We start from the raw sequence: 12572 nt of genomic DNA, 5'->3' as shown, positions 1-12572 counted from the left end.
TTTCACCCTGCTGGTCTATTATCTGTTTTCAAATACATCCATTTGTGTCAATACCAAAACACAATATAATGGTCAGGATTCTTACACACACACACACACACACACACACAAAGGAACAGGCGCACAAAGTTGGTGGGACATTCACCAATGAACAGAGCACTTGTCTTATCTATCTGTCTATGTGTCTTACAGCAACATGCCTCATGTGCTCACACACTTCTCTAATAGCAAATTAACTTTATCACATTGCTATAGTTTGTGTGGCCAACTGACAGTTTGATGGATTACAGCACGCCATGACCTCTGCAATGCGTGGGGTGTATTGTTGAGACAGGAGAGAAATGAGGCGATGTTCAGTTAGTATGGAGGTGGTGTCACACAAGAGCGGTCGGCTTCAAAACACACTGTGGAGCTTGTGAGCGTGGCTTTAACACGAGTGTGCAGTCAATCAGACCACTGGTAATTGATAGTGTGGTGTGTAATGTGTATGTTACTAAATGTGGGGTGGGTGTGTTGCTTTTTAATGAAGCTGTATTTGCACACATACACACCAGCTGTGACAGCACACACGTCTTCAGCTCATGCCAAAATGATCATATTAATGAAATGACACCACAATGTCACCAGTGGGAATTTCTGGATTTTCTCTGAGGCCAGCTTTTCGATTTGGGGGCAATTGAGTTAAAACACACTCTTGGTGGACGCAAACTGCCCCTTGTGAAAAAGTAGTACACTTTTTAAGCATATTGACTCTAAATATAAAATATAAAATAAAATGACAATAGATGATGAAAAAATTAAATGTACTCCTTTAAAATATACTTTCAGTAAGTGGCCTTTCCTTTCATTATTATTATTATCTTATCTTATCTGTGGGTACAGTTGATTTTTTTTTTTTAAACATACTTTTAAGAATTAAAGTACACAGTACAAGCGCACATTCAGTACAGTTAAAGGGTTAGTTCACCCAAAAATGAAATGTAATTAATTACTCGTTTCACACCTGTAAACTTGTTTATCTTCGGAACACAACTTAAGATATTTTTGATGAAATATATTCTTTCTGACAGGAATTCTTGCTTTCTGACAGGAACGCAACTGACACGTTCAAGGGCCAGAAAGGTAGTAAGGAAATCGTTAAAACAATCCATGTGACATCAGTGCTTCAACTGTAATTGCGGTCTATGTAGTATCTGAAATCTCTCAGATTTCATCCAAAATACCTTAATTTGTGTTCCAAAAATGAACAAAGGTCTTACAGGTTTAGAATTATATGAGGGTGAGTAATTAATGACAGAATTTTCATTTTTGGGCGAACTAACCCTTTAAATGCACTTCTTTTACACCAAGCTATTTGTCCAAATTAAGTTTTAAGGAACTATTCACGTTGTGTTACTTACTTTCACTGTGTGTCTTTTTGTTTTCTGGAACATAAAAATATATTTTGAGAAATATCTCAGGGTTGTTGTGGTTCATACAATGGATGCCAAACTGTTTAATTACCACCATTCCTCAAACTATCTGTTTAATAACCACCCTTCCTCAAAATATCTGTGTTTTGCAGAAAAAAAAGAAAGTTAGTTAGGTTTAAAATTACATGTGGGTGGATAAAGGATAATTAATTTTCATTTTGGCTGAACTTCCTCTTTAACTATAATTGCTGACCATACTTTTTAGTTTGTATGCATTTATAACTGATGAAAATACACTAAAACTCGAGAAATAAACACAACATTTAGCTATCACTGTTTGGGGCAGCACAAATGTAAACCAAAATAAATATGAAGCATAAATTATGCATTCAGCATCAGCTAAATAAAAAAAATGTATCCATTCTTAAATAATGAATGAATTCTTAAATGAAAAGACCTTTACCCAAACCCATCCTGTCAAACATCTCAGTCAGGATTTCTCCACAAACGCCCCATTTCCTGCAGCCCTACTGGCCTTGCTCTCAATACTAAAAACATGAAATAAGGGCAGCTATATCTCTCCATATGGTCAGAGGAGGCTTTAGATTTTAGCAGCACCAGGCACAGAAACCTAGTTCTTCAGGGAACAGGAAATGTATTTATAAAAACATCCTGCATGAATCAGGACAGAGAGTGGACTAGGACAGCTAGGGAAGGTGCTCAGGTTTGCAGATGGTGTAAATCGTCTCTCGGTGAGAGTAGTGCTTCCGTGGAAACGTGTTTTTAAAAGGGTTAAGACGCAAGAGAAGACCTTTAGTGGGCTCTTAAAGACTGATATAGTGCACAGTCATTACTTCAGCCATGCTTTTGACTTGACATGAAAGGTTTGTGTAGTAAAAAGCTCAGTGAGAAGAGGTGCCATTATATAAAAAAGTGATGAATAAATAACCTCAAAGACATAAACTAAGAGGTTTGGCACACTGGTGCATTTGTAGAAAGACAATAACCAATGATGGCTCTGTATTATACAAAAAGTGTAATTGTTTGGGGTTTTAAATTTGACCCAAATGTTTATGGTTGCCCCACACGTTGGCGGATAGGAAGTGTCGTCATCTGGGGGAGGAACCGCATCCTCGGGTTGATGTTCCCAGATGAAATGAAATGGTGATGAGAGCCATATGGCAACCAGTTCATTCACACACATATACTATAGACGTGCAGATGAGTTTCTTTTACACATGAAGAACATTCATATAGGAATATGCAGGGACAGTGCTATGCTGTGATATTTACATTTATGTTTACTGTGATTATTATGTACAGACAAAAAGTCTTATGCTCACCAAGGCAGCATTTATTTGATCAAAAACACAATAAAAATGGTAATATTGTGGAATATTTTTACAATTGAAAAGAACTCCTTTCTATTTTAATATATTTTAAAACGTAAATTCGTACTGTGATGCAAAGCTGAATTTTTTTAAATCCATTACTCCAGTCTTCAGTGTCATATGATCAGAAATCAATCTAATATGCTGATTTGCTACTCAAGATTTTTTTTTTTAATTATTATTAGCAAACAGCTAATTAAAGAAATTGATGACAAAATTTTCATTTTTGGGTTAACTTTCCCTCCCTAATATTTTGGTATGTTAATATGGTAGTGTATGTTAGAGGCCAATACTGATATCTAGAGAGCAATGTGGTCAATATAATGCTGTTATATAATCCAATTTAATGATAGCAAATGAGAATCTGAATGAATTGCTGAAATGAACACATTTTACTAAATATGCACCAAAAATGTGCAAAAATATTGCCAAATTATTGTTTATTGAGAAGACTGATAAATCTGCTGCTGCATGAACTAGCCATATGCAACTGATAAGATGAGAACTCTATGAAAACAAAAGGATTAAATTAGCAGAAAGGTAAACTAACAGAAAGGTAAAGATAAATCATTTACTGCAAGTGTCAAAAGTTGTGGTTCGTATTCTGGGTCAGTATTTTCTCTCTCAAACTCTTTTTATCAGGAAGCCAATGTCAACGACCCAGTTTTCATTAATGGCCCAGAGCGAGAATTTTGATGCATTTCCTGTCAGAGTGGTTCAAGGCCTTTAATAAGACTTGGAGAGGAGGATTCAATCAGTGGCTGAGACGGAGCAAGTACATCCCAATATAAAAAGATATTCAAACACCTGCATATCCATATGCAGAACACATGTTTGCTCTCACTGTCACATTCAAGACGACCACAACACCACAAACTCCATGACAAACGACTTCAGACAAGCCAAACTCAAAAAATGAACCAAGAAAACAAGCATTCAAAAAACCCACAAAACTGTCTTACACAATGGCTCTTTTGAATCATTCTTGAGGAACTATATTTTGAGATTTATTAGGGCTTTAAAACAGACGTCTCATTGTTATCAGAGTTGAGCTGATCTAGAGTCTGCTGGCCACATGTGCCCATTATGCAAATTCACATTAGCATACTGTACATAAACGTGATTTCATTCAAGCCCTGACCTCATAATGTGCAAATATATATGCAAATATTCATGAGTGAAGCCCCCACAGGACAAGCTCTAACAAATGATACAGTTATGACCCGGCAGCCATGGTGACCACAGTACTGCTGACGTACTTGTTACAGTTTTTTTTAAACACTGAATACATTTCATATTTTGTCCTGTGTGATGGAGCCAAGTGGATTTGAAATGGGAGACAATTTCCAGATACCGATTCATCTCTGCCACTTTCATCTACACTAAAAAGGAACTTAAGTAACAGGAGTTTCTATGAGCATGAATGATGTGCAACTCCCACAATGCACTTATTTCATTCTTTGCAGAGGCTTTTGTTGGCTTGATTTAAAGGCATCATGACACTGTTAGCATAATGAAATGCATTTCTGTGGAAAACAGGAAAAACGTAGAAAGAAAATGCTATGTTCTGAATTAAATACCTTGCACAGTATACAGTATATATACAGTATATTCACTTACATTCATCATTCCAGAAATGAAAGGCCGAGTGCAATTTTCAGAAATATTTTTCACATTAATTTAATTCCAGGACCGAATTGAATTCTACTGAAATGTGGAATGGCACTTCCCCTAGTATGTTCTGTTGTAAACTGCTCATTTTGGTGAATGTTGTACCCATAATTCATTCAGAAATCTGCATTCAGTGAGGGGCATACATGTTAAATTCTAAAGAAGTCTGTAGGGAGGTTTGTGACTTCATTCATATAGTTTTTTTCCCATCTAATCGCTCTCCTACACAATCACAGTAACTTACTCCAAGCACACTTGCTACGGTAATATGCAATAGTGTCTACAGCTAACTGATGGAGAGTTCATCTAAGGTGAACACTTGGGAAAAATGTGTATTTTTTTTAGTAACAACCTTCCTCCTTCTTCCTTTCCTCCCAACATATGAGGTCAATTACTTGTGCTCGGCATAATAAAACAATACATCTGTATAGATCAACATTTCCCAAGGTGTGGGCTGCAGCTCCCTTGCAATACTTAGTGGGCCACAGACCACACATTGAGAAATGCTGATTTATACAAATGAATTGTTTACATTATCCTTTATTATGCAGGATAATTGTGTTTTCAATATTTTTATATTCTATAAAAAAGTGAAACAGACAAGACACTTTGACTTACTGGCAGATTCTTTGAAGCCCATGGCTTTATGGACGATCACATGCAGGAAGCCGTACAGACCAGGAGATTCCTCATCTGGAAGAGACAAGAAACATTCAGTAATTGTGTGTGTGTGAGAGGGAGATGAATTTATGAAGTTCTTTCAGCATCTCCCTCTTTAATCTACCCACAGTCCTCCATTTTCCTGCCTTTTAGTGACAGATGTTATCTGTTAAAGGACACAAAAGCAAGTGTCTAGTCACCCACATGTTGCTAAAACATACATAGGCCTACTACTAAAAATAAAATGGCAGAAATGGCCCAGACCACCCAAGAGTGGGTTCAAGGCTCTTTGAAAAGTGTGTGAATGGAAGAGGGAAAGAAGACACCTGCACTAGTATCCAGTCACCACTGTTTCTCTCTCTGTCCTTATCAGCTGGTGAATGCATTCCTGGTGTAATGTGAACAGTGCTATTCTTAAAGAATATCTCCTGTTTGTGTGGTCCATTTCTGTGCTGGACTGGTGATAAATATCAGGCTATCTGAGTGTTGTGGTATGTGTTTGGATTGTACAGATCCATTACAGGACTTGATGCTCATCACACTACTCAAATTTCCTTCTACAACATGAAATAAGACGCTGCGATTAGAATGTGGTTATAAACAGACAACAGAGCCCGACGTCCATGCTGAAATTAGCAATGGTTAAAATCATCTACAAGTCATCCAACAACCAAATAGACAGGAAGTGAGGACAGGAAGTTTATATACATTTTTTTTTTTTAATTTAGTAGTTTATATGTATATTGGACAATTCATTGGGTACATTGGAAATAAATATAAAATGTATTTATTTAGTTAGTTGCCATGAGGATAATGATAATGAATATAAGTAATAAATATATATATAATAAAAAGTAAATAAATTACAAAAAAAAAATGATAAAGTGAGTTTTCATCATGCTTATTATTGTTACATAATTATTAGTATTATTTTCATAAGTATTAAAGTATTAGTAGTAGTATATTATATATTATTATTATTAACAGATTTATTTGTAATATATTTTATAGCTTTGTAAAGAAGTGTACAAATGTAGCATACTTATATACAAAGTATATATATATATATATATACATAAACATAATTTATATACAATGTACTGTACACAAAATAAGTTCCAAGCATTTTATGTCCAAAATATTTTGTCAGTGTCTATATAGCAGCTTTGGTCTCAATACTGAAAAAGCCAAATCAGTCGGTTAGTAATGTAAAGTAGTAATAGTAAAGTCAGGCTGACTAAGAATTTGAAAAAAAAAACAAAAAAAAAACAAAACAAAAAAAATTCAAAGGTCAGTGCTGATCGGAAACTTTATAAATGTCAAGTTTTGCTCAAGTTGCAAGATCTATTACATACAGATCAGATAAAAAATGTGTCACAACCCCCTGATTTGGGCTGGTCTGCTCAGGATGCACTGATGAAGAACTCTGTAAATTAGTGCTGGTAGAAAGAATGCAGATGTCAGAGCAAATCAAAACAGTGTCACATAACTGAAAGTCTACAGCTGCCTTAACTAAAACCATGAGTTTGGATAACCACATCGAAAAAGTTAAACGTCATGTGAAGTGGGTTAAAAAAACATGATTCATGAGAACAACATTTAAGGTAAGCCCTAGAGAACAAGAGGATTCTTCTGGACTTAAAGGATCTTGTCCTGAGAGGAAACCTGCTGCATGTGAGGGGTCTCTGGGCCCACAGAACCAGGCATGACTTCAGGGTGGCCTTGACCGATCCTCACGCACACACAGAGTGGCTTATTGTATCAATATTAGAAGCAGTGGGTGGCAGTGCTCAGGCTGCAGTCTCCCTTTCTCTGCGTTTATTTAGCAGGAAGTAAACTAGCCGAGACGCTCTTTGAACCTACACTGCCTCATCAGAACAACACGTGAGAGATAAACCAATCACAGACCTGTGCGTGTTGGTGGACATGTGATCATAATCCAGTCCAAAAGTTAGAATTAAATGTCATCTCATCGCACAGTCCCGAAGCACTTTGAATAAACTGCCACCTTTATGTGATTCAATGCTGCTCAATGCATTTAAGTCAATAAAGTGATATGCTATGCACATTTTTGATGATGTCTTTTAAGAGTACAAGTAGGATGTATGCCATTCCGAGTTGAATTTATATAAGGCTTTTAAATTTCGAATCAATTGTTGAATTTGAATTTCAGTTCTTGAATTTAAACTTAAAATCCTGAATATGAATTTAATTTTAAATTGCAAGTCAATTCTTGAATTTGAATCTAATTTTACTGAGGTAGAAAGCAGGTTGTGGAATTAGTATTCAAATTTTAAATATTTTTTATAAAATTATTCAATTAAAGTGAATTGAAATTTGAAGAAATTACGTTTAAGAAATTAAAATAAAGTTTGTCAAGACAAACTTTGACAGATTGACTAATCTTTGCTTGAAGTTTGAAAGTTTCATAGGTTTTAGACAAAAATATCATTAGCCACTGAACCATAATGCAATAAATTCCAGCTTCATATGTGGTTTAGCTATTTCAGCTAATGAATTAAAAGATTCAGTTCTTAAAATTCTTAATTTTGTCCAAACATGGAGAACAAAGCAACAAGAAATGTTTAAAACATGAAGAGATCTTGAAAGCCTCATATTATTGTTGGTTCCTCAGTTCCTAAACTAATTTAAATTCACCACAAGCACCTTGAAACACTAATGTTTCGTGAACCCACGTTCAACCGCTCTTTTTCTGATGTATCAAAGCAATTGCTGGGACTTTTTTCTGTTGTAAGTTCAAACATGTTTAAACATTTCCACTTCTTCTTGCAACATCACCCTTCCACAACACTATTTGCAATGCTTTTCATGTGGAGGTCAAAGCGGTGCTTGATGCTTAAACTCTGATGCGAGTCACGTGAAGGGGCCTTAACGCTCTCACTTCACCGATGAGCACAAAACAGCAGCGGCCATCTTTTAATTACTGTTCCCCTCCATCTGAGAGCTCTCAATGTCAGACTGTTTCTGTCATAATGAAGACAAACGCTCCTTACAGCCATGATTTGTCAGCTCAAACTGCTAGTGTCCAGAGGAAAGAGGGTGTTTGTGAGTGTGTATATGGGGCTCATGGGGGATGTATGTGAGGGTATGTGGCAGGGGTTACATTCCTCCACCAGCTGCTCCTCATTTCACCTCATTCTCGGCATCTTAAATTTCGTAGCAGGAGGGATGTTGTGGGGTTCAGGGGATGATCAGAGGGGGTCTTTCTATGTGTGTCACTTACAAGAGACAGATACAGTAAATACACCTACTACTTAAACCACAAGTCAAACTCAAGACCCCTGGGCCGGATACAGCCTGCCAACAGCACTCTTTACACATGCTCAAAAAAAACTGATATTTTTCTATAAATATAATATATAAAAAAATTATAGTATGTTTACTACACTGCTCTCTAGAGTACAGCATTCTCCTCTCAAATCAATATTTCACATCCAGTTATATATTTACAGATGTATTCATTTAAGCTGCAGTTCGGTCAGAATAATGCTAACAAAAATAAATAATTAATACATTTTTAGTGTGATTAGTGCGATTATTAAAAAAATTATGTATTTATTTACTGAAAGCAACAAGACACTTCAGCAGTATACATACTGTGTAGCATATTTCAACTGCTTGATTATTATATTGTTGAAAAATCTGTTTGTTTATCATTTATTTATTGGGGAAGTCGTGGCCTAATGGTTAGAGAGTCGGACTTGTAATCCAAAGGTTGCGGGTTCGAGTCCCTAGCCGGCAGGGATTGTAGGTGGGGGGGGAGTGAATGTCCAGCGCTCTCTCCACCCTCAATACCACGACTGAGGTGCCCTTGAGCAAGGCACCGAACCCCCAACTGCTCCCCGGGCGCTGCAGCATAAAATGGCTGCCCACTGCTCCGGGTGTGTGTTCACGGTGTGTGTGCGCACGTTGGATGGGTTAAATGCAGAGCACGAATTCCGAGTATGGGTCACCATACTTGGCTGAATGTCACTTCACAGAACAGATTTGGAGAAATTTAGCATTACATCACTTGCTCAGCAAAGGATCCTCTGCAGTGAATGGGTGCCGTCAGATTGAGAGCCCGAACAGCTGATAAAAACACCACAATAATCCACAAGTAATCCACATGACTCCAGCCATCAGGCAACATCTTGTAAAAAATGAACAGTAGTGTGTAAGAAACAAATCCATCATTAATTTTTAACATTAAACTGTTACTTCTGGCCAATATATGATTCTATAATCCGTTATAACATTTCTTCCAGTGTAAAAGTCCATCCCCTGTTGTCCTCTTACTTCAAAATCCACTGACATGTGTGTAGAACTGTGGACTGTTTTTGCTTGTAAACAGTGCTTGATCGGTGCATATTTCTCTACTGATTCTAACAATAAGACTTTTTCACTGGATAAAGCAATTCTAATGATAGAGGACTTGTTGGAAAACAAAATTCTTGATGGATTTTTTACAAACACATTGTTTTTCGCTTTACAAGACAAGTCAATTGATTGACTACAGATAACTTGTGGATTATTGTGATGTTTTTATCAGCTGTTTGAACTCTCATTCTGACGGCACCCATTCACTGCAGAGGATCCTTTGCTGAGCAAGTGATGTAATGCTAAATTTCTCCAAATCTGTTCCAATGAACAAACAAACTCATCTTCATCTTGAATGGCCTGAGCGCAAGTAAATTTTTTAGCAAATATTCATTTTTTGAGTGACACAATAAAACATTATTATAAACATTAACATCATGATTTTCTGTAAAGAAGCTTCTGTATTGTGAAAAGCGTTTTATAAACAAAATTGACTTGACTTGAGGTTGAATGTTACAGTGATTTTATCAGGAAAACCACTGTAAATATTTTATGGCACATGGCGCTATGGCTAAATGCAATAATATTTCTGAACCTACCACCAATCACCCATAATTCACCAGGAGAAGTGTGCAGTATGTGTACAGCAGCAGCACTATGGGAGTATTGCCCTTTTGATAGTGACCAACTCCAGCTCTGCTGACTGGGGTTGCATGTGGGAGGTGATGGACAGATGGCTTTAATGTCGTCCAAATCAAAACATGTCAGAGTCCACACAAAAATAAACAGTCAAGTCCTGAAACGCTGCCTTGCCCAGAAGTGAATAAAAGCAGCTTCTACATGGCACGGGTTATCAGTAGAGTAAAACCAGATTGTAACCTAGATTTCTGAAAAACCCATTTGGACTTCCCTGTGATGGAAAGAGATGGAAAGAGAAATTGAGGAACAAAAAAACTGGGGTGGTCAGTACAAATAAAAGCTATTGTGATGAGTAGCTGAAGGAATTTAACTGGAAACAGAAGGGAAAGAAACAAGGGATAAGCTGCACTGTTTTTACTGAAGTTCTCCTAAATGTAACTAACTCTCCTGAACAACTGAAAATTTATATCACGGACACATTTTACCCTACTCTCCTCTACTGTAAGTTCAGATTCAGATAGCATTTGCATTTGATCCCTCCATCTATAGCGGAATAGCACTGAATCAGAGAGCAGAGAGCTGTTTGTCTCTTACCATCTTTGTTGCTGGTGACGGGGATGTTGTGGACAGTTCGGAGTTTGAAGCAGGAGCCAGTCAACACTTGTAGCTCTACTGAACTCAACACACAGGCCTGCAGGTCTGAAACACACAAAAACACACACAGACACACAGTGAGCTCTACACATCAAGGTTATCATCACTAATTAAAACTATTAAAAACATTTTAAAATATAAAGCTGAAACAAAAAAAGGTAAACATTACATGAAAATCCTAAAAACTAAACCTTTAAAACTAAAACAGAATTAAAACTGCAATAAAAATAAATTAAATCTAAATAAATAAATAGTTTAAAATCTACAAATTTACTCATTTTAATACATATTTCAACATGAATAAAAACTAGAAATAATACTAAAATAAAACTGCTATACACAGTGTTGAACATTTAGGATGTCCACAGAACAATAGGACATTTTCAAGAAACATCATGACTCCAACCATCATAACTGCTGTCCAATGCAATAAATTTAAGCTCACTTTCATGAATATTTTGTTTATGCAAAATGTGAAAAATATGCAGGACTGCAAGAGCAGGTCCTAAAATGAAAAATATAAAATATAAAAAAAACAGGTGGAAATAAATTAATAGTAAGAGCTTACTATAACACTAGGATTTACATTTTGATATAGCGTTTTAAAAACTATTATAAATAAACCATCTGGCTGCCCTTTTGCTAAGTTTGCTGAGGCCCCCTAGTGGACCCCATAGCTAGTGGACCTTGGTAGTGGGGCCAGTTCAGGAATTATGGATAGTGTCATTTTGTAATGATGATGTGTTATTATATGGAATAGTAATCTGATGTTTTAATAGAACAAGGTGTCTAACCTTTCTTCTGCAGTTTCTGAATGCTCTCCCGCCATTCTGACCTCTCATAATCTGAGGACAGCAGGAACAGGTAGCTCTGGAGAGAGAGAAAGAGAGAGAAAGTGAGCTCAAGAATAACAATAGCTCCCTCTACTGGAATGCTATAAACAGCAGAAACACGTCATTTAACTGGAAATATTTCATGTAACATCCAACCTAACAAGATATGTGAGAGATCATCACACTAGCCTCCCACACAGAATAGCATAGTAAATCAGATGCTTGTGCGATGCGGTACCTTGCCGTGTTTGTTGTGGATGCGGAATGGGATGGTGGGGGAGTGTAACAGCAGACACGACTCCTGCTCGTTCATCTTCTTCCTGAGACGATCCACATTACGAGTCTGAGCCTTCTGTGCTTTCTGTTCACACACAAACCAATCTGATATTAGTGCTTTAAATATGCCTGAGACATCTGTCAGCTTGTGTTTCTCACATACTAACACACACAGCAGCCAAAATGACTGTAATCAGTAATCTGCATTTCAATCAGAGAAACTTCCTGCTCTCATTAGCCCTCTCTTTCCTTCTCATTCTCTTTTATTACTCTCAGAACAGAGTTAATGAAGAAACCGAGAGCAAAATTGCAAACTGAAATCCCCAGCTGACTCTATGCCAATGTACAGTAGTGTCCAAAAGTCTGAAAATGTTTCTATTCCATATCACACCATGTCATTATTTATTTAACAAAAATTAGACCAAAATGGAAAAGCCATGGGTGACAAACGGAGGATATACATCGCACTTAGGCATACCAAGGTTCGTAAAACAATCAAACTGTTTTCTATTTTAATTAATTTTAAAATTTAATTTCAGAATTCTGAATAAAATTTAATCACTGAATTTTCAGTGTTCAGTGTCACATGATCCTTCAGAAATCATTCTAATATGCTTTGATTTGATGATGAAGAAACATTGCTTATTATTATCGATGCTGAAAACAGGTTTGCTACTTAATATTTTTGTGAAAACCATGATTTTGAAACAGTACAA

The 12572-nt window shown here is 36.5% G+C and overlaps 1 protein-coding gene across 4 annotated transcripts in view; it reads right to left on the bottom strand.

Annotated features, from left to right (window-relative positions):
• abr (ABR activator of RhoGEF and GTPase) overlaps positions 1–12572 on the bottom strand; it is a 179358-nt gene that overhangs the window by 55470 nt on the left and 111316 nt on the right. For all 4 annotated transcript variants that reach the window (XM_079419321.1, XM_079419322.1, XM_079419323.1 and 1 more), the window contains 4 exons: positions 11819–11941; positions 11542–11617; positions 10688–10792; positions 5093–5167 (listed from right to left, as the gene is read on the bottom strand). In XM_079419321.1, the coding sequence (XP_079275447.1) occupies positions 5093–5167; positions 10688–10792; positions 11542–11617; positions 11819–11941 (379 nt within the window). The remainder of the gene's footprint in view (positions 1–5092; positions 5168–10687; positions 10793–11541; positions 11618–11818; positions 11942–12572) is intronic.

The sequence above is a fragment of the Barbus barbus genome (genome assembly GCF_936440315.1).
Source record: "Barbus barbus genome assembly, chromosome: 6".
NCBI classification, from domain to species: Eukaryota; Metazoa; Chordata; class Actinopteri; order Cypriniformes; family Cyprinidae; genus Barbus; species Barbus barbus.
The sequence above is the reverse complement of the archived record's forward strand: the minus strand, read 5'-3'. Positions and strand labels throughout refer to the sequence as shown.